The sequence below is a fragment of the Bubalus kerabau genome, chromosome X (assembly GCF_029407905.1).
Source record: "Bubalus kerabau isolate K-KA32 ecotype Philippines breed swamp buffalo chromosome X, PCC_UOA_SB_1v2, whole genome shotgun sequence".
In the NCBI taxonomy this organism is placed as follows: domain Eukaryota; kingdom Metazoa; phylum Chordata; class Mammalia; order Artiodactyla; family Bovidae; genus Bubalus; species Bubalus kerabau.
This window is the reverse complement of record NC_073647.1, coordinates 50,461,550-50,478,047: the sequence shown is the minus strand read 5'-3', so window position 1 is coordinate 50,478,047 and position 16,498 is coordinate 50,461,550. Positions and strand designations below refer to the sequence as shown.

General features: G+C 54.0%; 1 protein-coding gene across 10 annotated transcripts in view; it reads right to left on the bottom strand.

The window, feature by feature from the left end:
- IKBKG (inhibitor of nuclear factor kappa B kinase regulatory subunit gamma) overlaps nt 1–16,498 on the bottom strand; it is a 49,847-nt gene that overhangs the window by 28,696 nt on the left and 4,653 nt on the right. For 4 of the 10 annotated variants that reach the window (XM_055564690.1, XM_055564691.1, XM_055564698.1 and 1 more), the window contains exons 2-9: nt 12,407–12,608; nt 10,423–10,634; nt 5,174–5,292; nt 2,911–3,063; nt 2,007–2,103; nt 868–1,011; nt 465–607; nt 228–289 (exon numbers count right to left, since the gene is read on the bottom strand). In XM_055564690.1, the coding sequence (XP_055420665.1) occupies nt 228–289; nt 465–607; nt 868–1,011; nt 2,007–2,103; nt 2,911–3,063; nt 5,174–5,292; nt 10,423–10,634; nt 12,407–12,593 (1,117 nt within the window). In that variant the 5' untranslated portion in view covers nt 12,594–12,608. Of the gene's footprint in view, nt 1–227; nt 290–464; nt 608–867; nt 1,012–2,006; nt 2,104–2,910; nt 3,064–5,173; nt 5,293–10,422; nt 10,635–12,406; nt 12,609–16,085; nt 16,487–16,498 lie in introns of those variants that run through there. The other 6 variants (XM_055564694.1, XM_055564693.1, XM_055564689.1 and 3 more) reach the window with 6 other exon arrangements.

The following is a 16,498-nucleotide window of genomic DNA, read 5'->3' as shown; positions in this document are numbered from 1 at the left end:
GGCACCAGTCGGGGTGGGCTTCATGTGTGTGTCCCCCTGCACCAACTGTGGGGCAAGGCAAGGACCGACACCTGGGCTACAACCACCTGAGTCACCAAGGCTAGCATCTCCCTTTTCGGCCCACCCCTGGGGTGGGGGTGTACTGATGGGGAGGAGGGGGCCACGTCCAGTTCCCTCTTCCCCCGTAGTATTGGGATCCATCATGCCTCCTCCCACTGCTCGCTCACCTGGGCCAGGGGCTAAGGGGGGCTGGGAGACCTCAACGTGCCGCTTCCTCATGTCTTCAATCCTTTGAGAAAAGAAAATAAAGCGTCCAATCAACACATCTGGGTCACGTCTCCAGCATGAGCGAGGCTGGGGGAAGGATGGGGTGCAAGGTGGGGAGGGGGAGGCCAGCTCCCCCTTGACCCGACAGGCCCAGGACCCAGTGCCACTGCCCGTGGGGCCTGTGCTCCGACACCCACCTGGCTGACTCCTGACAGCTGGTCTTGAGCCTGCTGTATTCCCTCTGCAGCTGCTCCAGCTGTTCTTGTAGAAATTCCTTCTTCTCAGCCAGCTTCTCCCGGGCCTGCCTCTCGGCCTGGAAGTCTGCCTTGTAGATATCCGCCTGGCAAAACCAAGAGAGGGGCAGCGCGTACTGTCCATCAGCCGCTCCATGCCAGGCCCAGGGAACAGTGTGGGGGGGACAGCAGAGCCCCTCAGCATGAAGACGGTCCCCGCCAGGGCAATGCAAGTTCGAGGAACGTCTCAAGGGGCTCGGAGGCTTTCTGAAAGGCCACTGCCAAATGACACACGACACATGGCAGGTCCCAGCCCTTGCGTCCCCGCCTGCACCCCCGCAGGCCGGCCACAGGGGTGAGCCCTCACCTGGGCTTTTAGCACTGGGACAGTCTCCATCACGATCTTGTGCTGTTCCGCCTCCTCCTTCAGCTTGTCGATCACTTCCTGTTTGGCCACCAGGGCCTCCTCAGCCTGCTGGAGCTGCTGCTTGAGATCCTCCAGCTGCAGTCCCTATATGTGGGGGACAGGGAGCTGATGGAGCCCCATCTGGCCCAGCCATGGAGGCCGGGCCATCCCCGGGCCGGCCGCTGCTCCTGGGGAGGAGGACCAAAAGGAACCAAAGACGGGGCATTGTGCAAGGCACGGGAAAGGCAGAGGAGGCCGGAGAGGACCGCTGGGGTCACCTGGCACAACCTCGCCCAGGCTGACATTCCATCCTGAGCTGTACAGTCCTCATCCAACCCTCCAAGGGACAGGGGCCACCCACTCCATGCAGACCAGTCTCATGCCCTAGTGCTCCACTATGTGCCCACTAAGCCGAGTCTCATAGGTTCCCCCGTGACACCACCTCACAGATGCCCCACAACCCCCTTTCCTGCCCCCACCCCCACCACACGCACAGAGACACACTCACACACACACATGCACACACACAACACCCAGCCTTCCCTCTTGAGGTCAAAGGGCCACAGTTTTGTAACTAGCTCTTCATCATGTGACCCAGTTTCAGGCTTTACCCTTATAAGTCTCTTCCAAGTATGTTTCTGTTTAACTATATCCTTGAAGTGTGATCACTAGAAACTACACTCAGGATAGGTCTGATGATGACCAATAAGCACAGGGCTCCCAGCCACCTTCAAGACTGATATGGAAACATTCCCAGGGGACGCGTGGCAGGCAGGAGCAACCATGGAGACAAGCGTGATCCTACTTGGGGCAGAGCATCTGGAGGCCCCCCACTCCGTCCACCGTGGGCAGCAAACAACACAGCCCAAGCGTCTCCACCTCCCCCCACCGTCTGGCCTGACCCATCACTCCAGGGCCCTAACCAAGCTCCAGGGTGAATTGAGTATCCCTCTCCAAAGCCAGCTCTGTGAGTCTATTAAGGTAGGGCCTTGACTTCCAATATCCCGGATCTAGGAGGAGGATCAGCTCCTGGACTGCAGGGAGAGGAGCCAGGGGCAGGTCAGTCCCCAACACCCAGAGGACACCTCTCCCATACTCACTCGGTTCCGCTCACTGCTCACCATGCTGCTCTTCATGTGATTGTCATACTCTTGGAAGAGCTGGTGATAGGCCACCTGCAGCTGGGCCAGCTTCCGCCTGAGGAAAAGAAACCACCTTGTCCTGATCCAGCCACAGCGTTCAACTCCACCCCCTTCCTTCCCCTCAAGGCCAAAGGCCAGAATGTGGCTTCCGGGGTGCCTCTGGGCCGTGCAGGCCACCAGCTCCGAGGCAAGCTTTGCTACCTAGTTCATATCCTTTTTCTTAAATCACGCATTTTCAAAACAGTATAGAAAGCAATGTGTATCACAAAGCAGAGCTTTGGTCCAACTACACATTTCTGTGAGGTTGGCTTTTCTTCATGTACTTCAATCAAAACATATCACAACAAAAACTAAAGAACTTCAATCAAAACATATCACATCAAAAAAGAAAGAAAAATAAAAAACCTGTCACAACAGACTGACCACAGCAGCAGCGGACAGGAGAGTCCAGCAATTTTTAGTGAACCAGAGACAATAATGAATGAGATTTATAAAAATGTAATACAATGTCAGTCTCGAAGTATTTCTTATTCTGGAAGACATAGTTCTTTTTCACAAGAATATGTATTTTTATGTGCAAAAAATAAAACTAAAAGACAGCTGTCCTGTCCCCTTCAAAAAAGTCAACTTCATGAAGAATCCAGAAAAGCAGGAGGACGGTTTGAGATGAAAGAAGACTCAAAAGACACCCCATCAAAGACAAAGCAGGATTCTCAACAGGACGCTGTGAACGTATGGGCCAGAGGGCGGAATTGGAATGTGGACAGGAGAGTGAAGGATGTCACCCTCTCCAGGACGCCTCGCTGGGGTGTAACGACAGTCAGGGACAGTGTTGGGCTCCCCCCCACCACATCCCACTCACTTCTCCTCCGAGGCGGCCTGGCGTTCCATGCGCAGGGCAGCTTCCATGCTCTCGTTCTGCAGAACAAGCTGGTCCACCTGCACGCTGTGCCGCTGTTCCAGTGCCTCCCGCTCGCTCTCCAGCTGCCGGGCCTTTTCGCTGGCCACCCGGGCCCTGTGAGGAAGTGGAGGTCACAGACAGGCCTGGGGGGAGGGGGCACCGGCCAGCCCAGCACCCCTGCCACATGGTGCAAGACGGACACCATGGCGGGGGACCAGTCCTGGCACAGGGCGACGAAGGGGGATGCCTCCAGGTGACCCTGGGGTGGGCGCTGGCTGGGGAGACAGGGACGACTGTAGGGCATCCGGCTCGGGGTGGGTTTGGGCTGGGGACAGCCATCCAGGAAGGATGTTCTGGGGGTAAAGGAGGTGGTCCCAGGGGAGAGGAGCCCCAGGAACTGCCCATGAGGTTATCACAGGCGGGTGCTGGGTGCACTGGCCAGGGCCATCTAGTGGACGGGTCAGGAGGGACTGCAAGGAAAGAAAGCAGAGACAGCCAGCCTTGATAGAATTTCTAGAAGGTGGGGAGGGAGAAGTGAGAAACTGGGGGGGGGCCAGAAAGGGGCACTGCTCCAGAGGCCACGCAGGCTCCACACCTGCCCAAAGAGCCTCCTACCTGCCTGCCTGTGGGTATACAGCACTGATGGCCCAGCACCCCCCACCAGCCCGGGTCTCCTACGTCTAAACAGCGCCCTGCACTCTGGGTCCAGGCTTCGGCCAGGCCACCGGCTGGATCGAGGCTTCCTCAGCCCCACTGCAGGGTGATGGCGGGGGGCTGCTGGAGATCGGCTCTGGTCCCAGCATCTCTCCACGCCTGGGCCAGTCTATCAGACGCAGATTCTGTCTGTGAGCTGACAAAACCCAGCCCTGTCACTGCCATCATCAGATGGGACTGCCACCTGCCAGGGGCCTGATGGGAGACGCCTCCTGCCCTGAGCTGTCTAGCTCAGCACGTATGTGCTCAGCCAAGGGGGTAGGAGTGGAGGTGGGGTGATAGGAAAGCAGGGTGCCCAAGAGCCTATAACTGCTAGAATAACGGCCCTCCAGGGTCGTTAGAGGACCAAAGGCAGTTACAGAACTGCGCTGACAGTGTCCCAACTCCAGCAGCTTCTTTTAGGTGCACAGAAAAAAACATAGGCAGAGAAGATACCAGAGTATCCTAAAAATTACATGTGCCTTTTCGCAATACGGAGTGACAGAGGCATGTCTGGGGAGACGGCAGGATGCAACAATCCCAGAGCCTGTAGGCTCAGCCTTGAGTGGCCTCCCCCCTCGCCGTCTATTTCCTAGAGGGCAGCACACTCACACACGCTTACCTCCTGCCTGTTCCCCCAGCCTCCTTCAGGAAGGCATCCCAGACACCGCCCGGGGCACCCTGACCACCTCCAGTGCTGCAAGGGCTAGGGCCACCCTGTAGCCCGAACCCATCAGTCTGGGGTATCTGCAGTGGAGCAGCATGAGAACCCCAGAAACATCCGTGCCCTTTGACCCAAAAACCTCACTTGCAGGAACCTCCCTCTGCAGAAGAGAGTAGCCAGAGGACCTAAGGATGCTGACTTCAGAAGGGCTGGCATGCAAGACTGGCCCAGGGATGGTGCCCGGGCAGTAGGCTGCTGCGAGTCCTTGACATTGATGAGACACTTTCTCTACTGATAAGGGTGGTCTCTGTGCCTCAGCTGTTGGCACCACAGGGTGGTTTACAGGGCACACTGGCTTTCCTCTGGGAGTCGGGAAGTTTGGCACGTGCCTGGAAGCCATCAGCCCTCAATAATACTCATGGCACTGAGTCTCGAGTGGGCTCCCTAGGTCTCCAGGGGGGGCCTCTGTTGCTGCCTGTGAAGGAAGCATGCTGGGGGCCCCTCAAGGGAGGGAGAGAGGGAACCAAAGGCATGGTGGTCTTCACCCCTGACCTGTGTCTTCTGCCCTTGGGGGTCCTGGTGTGTGCCCGTTCCTTGTCATCAATCTCAGCTGCGAGGGCTTCCCTGCAGCCCACGGGCTTGCCCTTCCATGCCACCCCAGAAACACCCACTCAGTAAAGAAGCCAAACTCCAGCAGAAGGTCAGAGAGCCCACAGGTGCACTGGGACCCAGGTCCTGGATGCCCAGTACCCCCAGTCCTGTGTGTCCTGTCACAGAGGACATCTCTGGAGGCTCCCAAAGGGTCCTGTTCTCCTCAGGAGCCCTGGCAGTGGCCTCAGGCTGGGCTTGCCCTCCCTGCCACTTCACCTGCTCTCCAAAGCCTGGCGCTCCTTAGTGGCAGCCTCCAAGCGACTCTGGCTCTCCTGCAGCTCCCCCAGCAAGGACGTTACCTGGGCTTTCACTGAGGCCTTGTCCTCAGCCATCTGCTGCATGAAAAAAAAAGAGCCACTTTCTGTCAGCAGTGGTTTCTTGCCAGCTGCCTGCCCCTTGCACCCTCAAGTCCCCGGGGAAGCCTGGAAACACGGTGACAGACTTCCTGAGGGCTGCCCTCAGCGGCCCCCCTCACCTAACCTCCACCTCTGGAAGCGTCTCCCCCTCATCCAGGCAACTGAAGCGGTGGAAAGAGATCCCGTCCCATGAGCTCCCCATCCCAGGCCTTCCTCATCCCTGCAGATGGGGCAAAAGGAGAGGCAGGGACATGGGAGCTTCTCCACCTCTGAGACTCAGTGCCAAGGAAGGCAAGACTCAAACAGAGTGACAAAGATACACACTCCGCTCCACGGGCTCCAGGCCATTGGAAGGTGATGTGGACTGACACCATTTCCAGAAGACTTGCACAAGCAACAAGATGCAAGAGTTGGCCCAACTCCCCTTTGCCCAGCTCCCTTCATCAAGCTGTCCAGACTCCAGTCCCGAGACTGAGGCCTGCTCAAGCCCAGGGTCAAGCCCCAGTCCTCGGCTTTCCCCGCCCCTCAGTACCAACCACCACGCAGACCTCCCAGTCAGGCCTCAGGGTCTGCACACGTGCACTCGTGCACTCACACGTGTGCACCCAGCCCCGCCCACCATTCCTTCTCAAGGGCAGTCTCAGGCCCGTGACCCTCTCCATGTATACACATGTGAGGATGACCTGCTCTGACTCAAGGCCTTCAGTACCCTCCACAGGCTAAGACTTTCCAGAGTCCTACCTCCAGGACAGACTTGTCTCTTGCAACCCAACTTAGCTATCTGACTGCCTAACTTCTCCACCTCGAAGCCCATGGTCACACCCTATGGATTAATGCCCACACTGCGGCCCACCACTGGGCCCAGCCCGCTGAGAGCCCCTTGCTAAGCAGCTACAATAAGCTTGCCCAGGCTCCCAGTTCCACCCCTGTGGCTGTAGGAGTTCCCCAGGGCTGCCCAAAAGGACCACAAATTTGGCAGGTGGTTAAGATAACAGAAACAGATTGCTTTCTAGAGGCCAGGAGTCCAAGAGCAAGGTGTCAGCAGCGCTGGATCATTCTGAGGGCTTTGGGGAAGGATCAGCTCCAGGCCACTGCCTTGGCTTCTGGGGGTGGCCAGAGGTCCTTGGTATTCACCAGCTGTAGCTGCATCACTCTATCTCTGCCTCCATCATCACGTGACCATCTTCCCTGTATGCCTGTTTCTCTTCTAAGGACACCAGTCATTGGATTTAAACCCATCCTCAGCCACTGTGACCTCACCTTAACTTGGTTATATCTGCAAAGACCTCATGTTTAACTAAGGTACTAGGTTACTGAGGTACTAGGGGTCAGGATATGGACATTTTTTGGGGGTAACATAACAATCCATAATATCCCCCACACTCCAGAGGAATCCACATAGCACAGCCCCCTCCCCCGGTTCCTGTCACACTCAGGATCAAAGCCTGAATCCTTCCACTGGCTTACTAATCCCACAGGACTAGTCCCCACCATGACTACCTCCTCAGCCCCTCTCCATTCTGCCCCAGCTATGCTTGCCTCTTTAGTCTTCCCTGAACATTACAGGTATGCTTCTGCCTCAGGACCTTTGCACATACTTTCCTCTCCTCTAAAACAGTCTTTCCCCAGAAATCCATATGGCTCATGTCCTGTCTTCCAGGCTTACTCGGTGGCAACTCAGTGAGACCTTCCCCATCTAAGAGTGCGAATAGCCCATACCACCTGTCCTGTTAGATGAATATCTCCACTTGGATATCTAGTCATCCTCTCAAAACTAACCTCAGTAAAACTATACTCCTGATCATACCCAGAAGCCAGTTCCACTCACGGCCTTCCTTGTTACCAGTAGATGACTAACCCATGCTGTAGTTGGCAGGACAAAACCTTCAAGTCCTTCTTGAGTCCCATCTGCCTCTCACAGCTCACGTCAGATCCATCAGGAAATCCTGTCAAGATGTATCTTAGAATCTATTTGATGACACTTAGCAGGTAATGGTACTATTTTATGTGTGACAGTGCTGTTGTGGTTATGTTTCTTTCAAAGTCATTTCTTAGAGATCCACATGGAACTTTTTATGGAAAAAGTCACAGTGTCTGGAATTTGGTTCTAAAAAATGGGTGAACTCCTAGGTATCTACCTGAAAGAAATGAAAACTCATGTTGGCACAGAAATGTTCATAGCAGCATTACTCCTAACAGCCAGAGTAGAAATGACCCAGATGTCCATCAAATGAAGACTGGATTAAAAAAAAATGTAGTCTCTCTCTATACTGGAATATCATCCAGCCATAAAGTGAAATGAAGTATCTGGACAAACTACAGCATGGATGAACCTCAAAAACATGATGCTGAGAGAAAGTAGCCAGACACAAGAGCCACACATTGCAGGATTCCACTCACAGGAGATGTGCAGGTACCTGGGGCTTGGGGGGATGGGACTGCGGAGTGACAGCTCATGGGGACACGATTTCTTCCTGGGGTTTCTTCTTGCGGTTTTGGAACTACATAAAGGAAAGAGATGGTTGGCCAACTCTAAGACTATACTAAAAACAATTAATTCTACACTTTCAAAGGGCGAGTTTTATGGAATATGTGCTTTAGTATGGTTTCTCCATGGTTAACATCTTACCCCTATCACCTGCTGTCCATGTGCAAGAGTTTCTCTTATGTATATACCTGGGGTACAACTGACAAGGTGAGGGTGACCTGAACTTTCAACTTGAAGAAAAAATGCCAGATGGTTTTTCAAAGCAGTGTCACCAATTGATGCTTCCAGCAGCAACATGAAGCCACGGCCTCTCCAATACCCACTACTGTCAGACTTGTCAGCTAGCAATAGGGCTTTGGCAGTGGCTCTGATCGCTACTGTGAAGCCAGCATCCCATCCCGTGAGTACAGGGCAGGCGGATGCTCTGCAGGCATTCTGAGAACCGCAGCCTTCTCCTTCTCCCTTCTGCAACGGTTCAGGGTGGTAGTGGCTTTACTGGTGGCCCCAAAGTGGTATGGCCACGGCCTAACCCACAGTTAGGCCTAACCTGAGCACCGAAGAATTGATGCTTTTGAACTAGATGTTGGAGAAGACTCTTAAGAGTCCCTTGGACTGGAAGGAGATCCAACCAGTCCAGCTTAAAGGAAATCAGTCCTGAATGTTCATTGCAAGGACTGATGTTGAAGCTGAAACTCCAATCCTTTGGCCACCTGATACGAAGAGCTGACTCACTGGAAAAGACCCTGATGCTGGGAAAGATTGAAGACAGAAAGAGAGGGGATGACAGAGGATGAGATGGTTGGATGGCATCACTGACTCAATGGACATGAGTTTTGAGTAAACTCTGGGAGTTGGTAATGGACAGGGAGGCCTGGCATGCTGCAGTCCATGGGGTTGCATGCTGCTGCTAAGTCACTTCAGTTGTGTCCGATTCTGTGCGACCCCATAGACGGCAGCCCACCAGGCTCCCCCGGTTGCATAGAGTTGGAAACAACTGAGTGACTGAACTAAACTGAACTAACCTGCAGTACGTGTCAATGGCATCTGACCTAGAAACACGGTCACTGCAGATGTGGTGGTGTGAAGATGAGGTCATACTGGAGGAGAGCGGGCCTCTGATCCAGTGACTCCTGAGAACTACAAAAGACGGACAATTGAGCAAGCTCTACTGTGACTTCTTGCAGCCGAAGGTCACGACCCTGGGCCGACTCAGCTCCCTTTTCAGTTCCCATCTGAGAAAACAGGGCTGGCAAAAGAATGTACAGTTTGTTCCAGCCAACATTTGACTGAGCGCCCCCTTTCTCCAAGTCTTTCCTAAGAAGGCTCCCCACATGTGAACCCCTGCTGCTACTGCGAAGTCGCTTTAGTTGTGTCCAACTCTGTGCGACCCCATAGATGGCAGCCCACCAGGCCCCACTGTCCCTGGGATTCTCCAGGCAAGAACACTGGAGTGGGTTGCCATTTCCTCCTCCAATGCATGAAAGTGAAAAGTAAAAGTGAAGTCGCTCAGTTGTGTCTGACTCTTAGCGACCCCATGGACTGCAGCCTACCAGGCTCCTCCGTCCATGGGATTTTCCAGGCAAGAGTACTGGAGTGGGGTGCCATTGCCTTCTCTATCCCTTTGAGATGTCTGTGTACCTCCAACAACCCAGGAGAGGCTTTCTAGGGGACCTGAGAGTCATTCCTTTGAAATGGGATCCTCAGGAAGGACAGGGCCTGAGTCTACCCATCTGAGTAGCATGGAATCGTAACATCCAAGAACTGACCCTGGGGACGGTTGCTGCTGACCTCACCACATTGACCCTGACCAACCCACTGTGGGTTTTCACTGGAGACCCTGCTCACTGACCCCACCTCACTCTCCCTTCAAATCACCGGCACCCCTGTGCCAATCAGAAGGGTGCCCGGCACTTTCACCTGCTGACAGTGGTTACCAAACAAAACCAGTTCCTACCCCTTTACCTAAAGGCCAGTTGAACTGCTCTTTGACACTTGTGTCTTCATAAGAAGATGAGGAAAGATGCCCAGACACCCAGGGAGAAGGCCACGTGACAGTATGTTTGTAAACCACGGAACACTGAGTCCTCCCAGACAGTACCTGAGGCTAGGAGACAGGCTTGGACCAGATCCTGCCCTCAGAAAGAACCAACCCTGTCCACGCCTAGATCATAGACCTCCGGCCTCCATGACTGGTAGACCACACGTTTCTGTGGCTTCCAACTACCCTGTTTGTGGTACTCTGTTACAGCAGCCCCGGGAACCTGAGACACTCCCCGAGGGCCCCGCCAGGCTGTCTACACTGCCAGCAGCATGATTTCTGGCTGGACCCTGGGCCACATGTACCAGCTTGATCTCCGGGGCCCAGAAATCAAGTACCTAAGGGGAGCCATACAGGCGCCCCAGGCCTCCAGGAATGACCCCCCCACAAGCCCCCAGAGGGCACACTGTCATGCATGGCTCCGTCTCTCCTGGACTTGCCCTCCATTCCTTTATCTTTACTGATTTCAACCCGTATCCCAGCCAGCGGCTCACCCTAATGCCATAACTGGGAGGACAACAGCTTTCCCCAACTCCGGGAGCCCCCCACCCCAGCGTCCCCAGGCAGGCGGCCAGGTCTTTACCTGCTGGCACGTCTTCAGGCGCTCCACCTCCTTCAGGGCCTGCTCCCTCTGCTGGCGCAGTTCACGCTTCTCTAGGCTCAGCCTCACCACCAAGTCCCGGGCCTCCTGGAACTTCTGCATGAGGAAGGCCTTCTCCTCCCTCTGGTTGCCCTGGAAACGCTGCAGCTCCTCACAGCGCTCGCGCAGCATCTGGTTGCTCTGGCGAATGGCGTCTGCAGAGATGGCTGGGGCCAGATGAGCCCAGGGCCCAAGGCCCCCCCACCACCCCGAGGACTCCCCAACTGGGATGGTTTCCCAATGCTCCCTCATTTTGCCAATCACTTTCAAGGTCAGCTGCACAAATGACATGCCCCCAGTGTCCACGAGAGCTTCACTTAAAAACACGTGTCAGGGAGTCCCTAGTGGCCTCGTGGTTGGGACCCAGTGCTTTCACTGCCCTGGCCCGGGTTCAATTCCTGGTCAGGGAACTGAGGTCCCACAAGCCGCACAGTGTGGCAAAAAAAAAAAAAAAAAAAACCATGTCAAATGTCAGTTTCTTTGTTCTTTGTAAGTGACTCTGGAACTCATCTGCCTTTTGCGTGGGTCAGAGCAGGCCCCTGGGTCACTGCCTTTGGGATCAGACAGACTGGGGGCAAACTTCCCCGAGCTCTGCTGGCCCCAGACTGAGGGGGGTCTGGCGGGGCAGGGCCAGAAGTCTGGGAGCAAGCGAGTTCTCTGAGCCTCGCCATCCTCATGTACACATTCAACGGGGACAAGCATCCCCATCTCAGAGACAGGACGGGTAACATGGAAAAGCAGCCAAAGTGCCTGGTGCACGAGACAGCTTCAAGAACCACTTTGTCCTCCTCTTCCCGGGCAGTCAGCAAGGGCTGAGGAAAGGAGAGCCACCCACCCGGGGACACCCCCAAGCAGCAGCCCACCATTGGTACTGACAAAACGGATCCATGGCCTATAAAGGTGCTAGCCACCACAGAACTGGATTAGAGGGGGCCCCCTCTCTGTTCAGAACCCCCAACGAGCTAAATAGGCCTACTGATGGAACATTCTTTCGCTAGAACCAAAATGGCTCCTGAGCCTGGCTTCAGAGCCACCTTCTATGCACCACAGTCCCCGTAAGACTCCAGCCCTGCAAGGGAACGACTGATCTGAGACAGGGCTTCCTGCCTCACGCCCACGGTGCCCCCACCGGCCCCCACTGTCCTGGGGATGAGCTCAGACCACACATGTAGCTGTGGAGAGCGAGCTGTCTCCCTGCCCCAAACTTGGCTGCCAGCTCAACGTGGCCCCAACACAAAAACATATTTAACGACACCTGGGGGATATTGTTGGCTGTCATACCTGGAGGGGGGACGATTGACAGGCTCATGCTCCACCCACAGTGGCCCCGACATCCCTTCCCCAAAGCCGCCCAGGGGCCCTTTCTAGGAAGCCCCTGCCTAGCCCAGAGCAGACCACACCCCTTTCTGGAGCAGGTCACGCCCCTTCCAGATAGCCACGCCCTTCCTCAGATAGCCTCGCCCCTTTCCAGGATCCTGTTTAATGCTTCTGTCCATGGGGTTGCAGAGAGTCAGACACACGACTGATCAGTACGGAGACACAGGGGCCTGGCGGCCTTGGCCCGATAGGGACAACCCAAAAAGGTCACCTCAGCTCCAGAGCTCCTTGGAGGGAGGGCAGCCCAGCTTCTCCCTCTGCCCGCCCCTTCTTATTCACTGCCCTGCCCTGCTCTTCCCATCCCCTCCCCTCCTCGGTGTTGGTCCTAACTCTAAACATTCTGGATGGCACTCTGTAGCTGTGAGTCACTTCCAGAGAACCCCACAGGAAACGAAGGAAGGAGGCTGGCTGAGCCAGAGCCACAAACTGGCTCTCGAACGCCTGCCCACCCCAGTCCCAGAAAACAGAGGCACTGGGTGAATGGGGTCAATTCCCCCAGCAGGGCCTGCTCCCCAGACATTTGACTCTGCCCGCCCGCTGTCGCCCTCACCTCGGAGCTCTTGATTCTCCTCCAGACAGCGCTGGAAGGTCTCAGGGGTGCCCTGCTCTGAAGGCACATGGAGCATGGCTGGCTTCCCCAGAGAAGACTCTTCACCCAGCATGTCCTGGTCCCCTGCCGGACCGCCACTCGGCTGCACCATCTCACACAGTGGACTCTTCCAGGGGGGCCTGCTCATCCAACACGTCAGGGCCTGAAAGAGAGTTAGCAGGGGGAGGATATGAAGAGACCTATGCAGAATTCTCCTACCCTGCAGGATGAGGAGTCCTGGCGTCACACTTCAAGCAGAATGATGAGCATGCTGGCAAGTGGGAAGAGATGTTAACATGGGCTTTCTGGTCTAAGAGGTAGCACATAGTCACATTCCTAAGGGAGGTGCAGGCTCTTCTGTGGGGCTTGGAAAGGTCATGGTTCAGCACTGCTTGTAAACTGTAAGTTGAAGTTAAGAACGTCACCAGAGAGGAGAAATCACATAGAAAATTAGTTTTGGAGGGATGTGTCAGTGTGCTGGGAATCCTACCCCCCACACACACACTTCCAAGCATGAGTGGAGGTGAGTGGCCCCTCACCTAGTATAGTGAGTTGAATGATGACCCCCAATAAGGTATGTCCATGTGACATGCCTTATGACACCCAGAACCTGTGACTGTTAACTGCAGAAAAGGGTCTTTGCAGATGCGATAAAATTAAGGATCTGGAGATAAGATAATCCTGGATGAGAAAGGCCCTAAATCCAACAAGTGTCCTTATGAGACACAAAAGAGGAGAGAAACAGACACAGAGGAGACGCCACGTGAAAATAGAGGCAGAAACAGGAGGGATGTGGTCACAAGCCCAGGGACACCTGAAGCTCCCACAGGCTGGACGAAGCCCAAAGGACCCTGCCCTGGAGCCTCCGAAGGAAGCACAGCCTTACCAACACCTTGACCTCAGGCTCTTGGTCTCCAGAGCCAGGAAAGGATAAACTTCAGTTATTTTAAACCCTCGCCCCCACTTGTGGCTATCTCTTACAGAAACCCTAGGAAATCCATACACCAAGTAAGAGAGTCTTCACAGAGATCACTCTGAGCCTGGTGAGTGTTCTTTGGAACTGAGGGGCTGAAGTGGATCATCCTGCGTTTGACGTGTACTGAGACATCTGAAAGCAGGGCCTGGGCTCACAGATGAAGGCAGGGAGACAGAGAAAGGCTGAGCCATTTGTGTTCTCTTGTGACCTGGAGTACAGAGAGGGAGTCTACGCCAGACAGCATCAACCTGGAGCCCTTTTAAGTCCTGCTCAAGAAGACTGGCTACATGAAGAGGAAGCTAATCCCAAGAGAAGTTTCCAGGAGTAGGGCCTGAGCTGCATCAATAGACTTGAACACCCTACTAACCCATTAGCAGTATCTGATGGATCACTGATCCCTGATTCCAGAACAGCCCACTCTCCTGGTTTTCCGCCTACCTCACTGGCTGCTCCCTCTCAGGCTCTTTCACTGGCCCATCCTCATCAACCCAGCCCTTCATGTGATCTTGCCCTAGGGCTCTGCCCTGGGACCTTTTCTCTAATTTCAGTCACTCCAGTACTACTTCCATCCAGACTCAAAACTGTAGCCCTCATCTTAATGCTAATGATGCCCCAAATCAGAACTCTTTCCTGAACTCCCAACTCAAACATCAAATTCCAGATCTCCACTTGGATATCCAGTCATCCTTTCAAAACTAACCTCAGTAAAACTACACTCCTGATCATCCCCAGAGGCCAGTTCCATTCATGGCCTTCCTTGTTACCAGTAGATGGCTAACCCATGCTCTAGTTGGCAGAACAAAACCTTCAAGTCCTTCTTGAATCACATCTGTCTCACAGCTCAGGTCACTGAGCTCATCTCACAGCTCAACTCACAGCTCATTCCTGCTCAGGATTCAGCAGGAAATCCTGTCAAGATGTATCTTAGAGTCCATTTGATGACACTTAGCAGGTAATGGTACTATTTTACATGTGATAGTGCTGGTGTGGTTATGTTTCTTTCAAAGTCATTTCTTAGAGATGCACACAGAAATTTTTATGAAAGAAATCACACAGAATCTGGGATTTGGTTCTAAATAATGGGTGAACTGCTAGGTATCTACCTGAAAGAAATGAAAACTCATGTCCGCACAGGAATGTTTGTAGCAGCATTACTCCAAACAGCCACAGTGAAAATGACCCAGATGTTTATCAACTGATGAATAGACAAAATCTAGTACATTCCCATGCTGCAACATTATGCTAAAAAGAAACAACTCACAAAAGACCACATATGATTCCATTTACATGAAATGTCCAGAATAGGTAAATACATAGAGACAGAAAGACTGGTGGACGCTTAGAGCAGGGGTAGATGGGGTGGTGAGAGTGATGGCTGAAGTTCAAGGGGTTTCTTTTTGGAGTGATGAAAATGTTCTGGAATTAATGGTGATAGTTGTGCAAGTCTGTGAATGCACTGAAAAACCAGTGAACTGTATACTTTAAATGGGTGATTTGTGAGGTATGTGAATTATATGTCAACAAACCTGTTTTTGAGGAGTATGAATTAAAAATATCCACGAGTTCATAACTGTTGAAGCTGGGAAGTGAGTACATTGAATTTACTAGACTATTATACTTTTCTACACCTTTGAAATTTTACACAATAAAATGATAAGAGCAACATCACTGTTCACATAATTATTGTAATAACCTCCTAAAAGCCACCCGGGTCCTACACGTGACGCCCCCATAGTCAGTTCTCCCCACCGCGCCAGACCAGTCAGCCTGAAAGGTGATTCTGATCACATCCCTCCTCTGCTGGGATTCCCTACAATGGTTCCTCGTTGCCGATAGCTTAAAACCCAAAGTCCCTACCACCATGTACAAGGCCGTGCGCTATCTGTTCTCCCATTAAAGTGAAAGTCGCTCAGCTGTGTCCAACTCTTTGCGACCCCATGGACTGTACAGTCCATGGAATTCTCCAGGCCAGAATAATGGAGTGGGTAGCCTTTCCCTTCTCCAGGGGACCTTCCAAACCGAGGGATCGAACCCAGGTCTCCTACATTGCAGGCGGATTCTTTACCAGCTGAGCCACCAGGGAAGCCCAAGAATACTGGAGTGGGTAACCTATCCCTTCTCCAGCGGATCTTCCCGACCCAGGAATCAAACCGGCTCCCACTCTAAGTATTCCCTCGCTCACTCTACTCCAGGTATAGCGGCCTCGTTACTGAGTTCCTCGAACATGTCAGGATAGCCCATTCATCCTCAAGTCACAGAAATGATACGAAGTCCGGGAGACATTTATCGTTTTGCAAAGGAGCAAAATGATGCACATGAGGTAAGATACTTAGCTGGCAAGTCATATTTGACACCTTTTTAAAGAACTTTAACCTGAAATGCACAGATGATGAACAGAAAATGTCTCCGACCTAGAAGAGTCATTCACAAACTAGGGGTGTGGTCAGACTCGGCGCTGGCGGAGGAAAGAGAGGCGGAAACAAACCCGCTCGCCGCCAAAGTAACCTGAGTCCTCAATCGGCCTGCCTCCGCCGGTGCTCTGGAAGTGCGCAGCAGAACCCGGCCGGACCGAATAGGAGGGGGAAGCCTGGTCATCCGGGGAGGGGATGTCGGAGGCGGCAGAACGCCCACCGATGGTACCCTGTCTTCGGGAGAGGGCCACACCTGTCAGCTGAGTCGGTCCGACGTGAGAAGGGCGGGAACGGCGGGCCCCGAGCGTTCCTCGGACCCCCGGCGCTCCGAGAAAGTCCGAGTTCCGCTGTAGCCCTTCCCTTCTCCCGCTGCCGCCCTTCCCTTCTCCCGCTGCCAACTTCTCACATCCGGCTTCCGGTGTCTAAGCTGTGGGATCCGGAAGTAAAACGCTCAGGTCCCGCCCCTGCCTGGCCGGCCGGCGGAAGGTACAAGGGAGGCTGTCCAAGCCGGAAACCTGAACCCGCCAGCCTTGGTTGGCCCGCGGAGCATTCCCCAGTAATTAGCGTCGCGACCTGCATTCCCTCTTGTCTCTCCGGCAGGGCCGTCCCCCCTCCCGCTAGGGTTGGAACCACAACGAGGCTATTATCTAATAGGGCTGGTTTGAC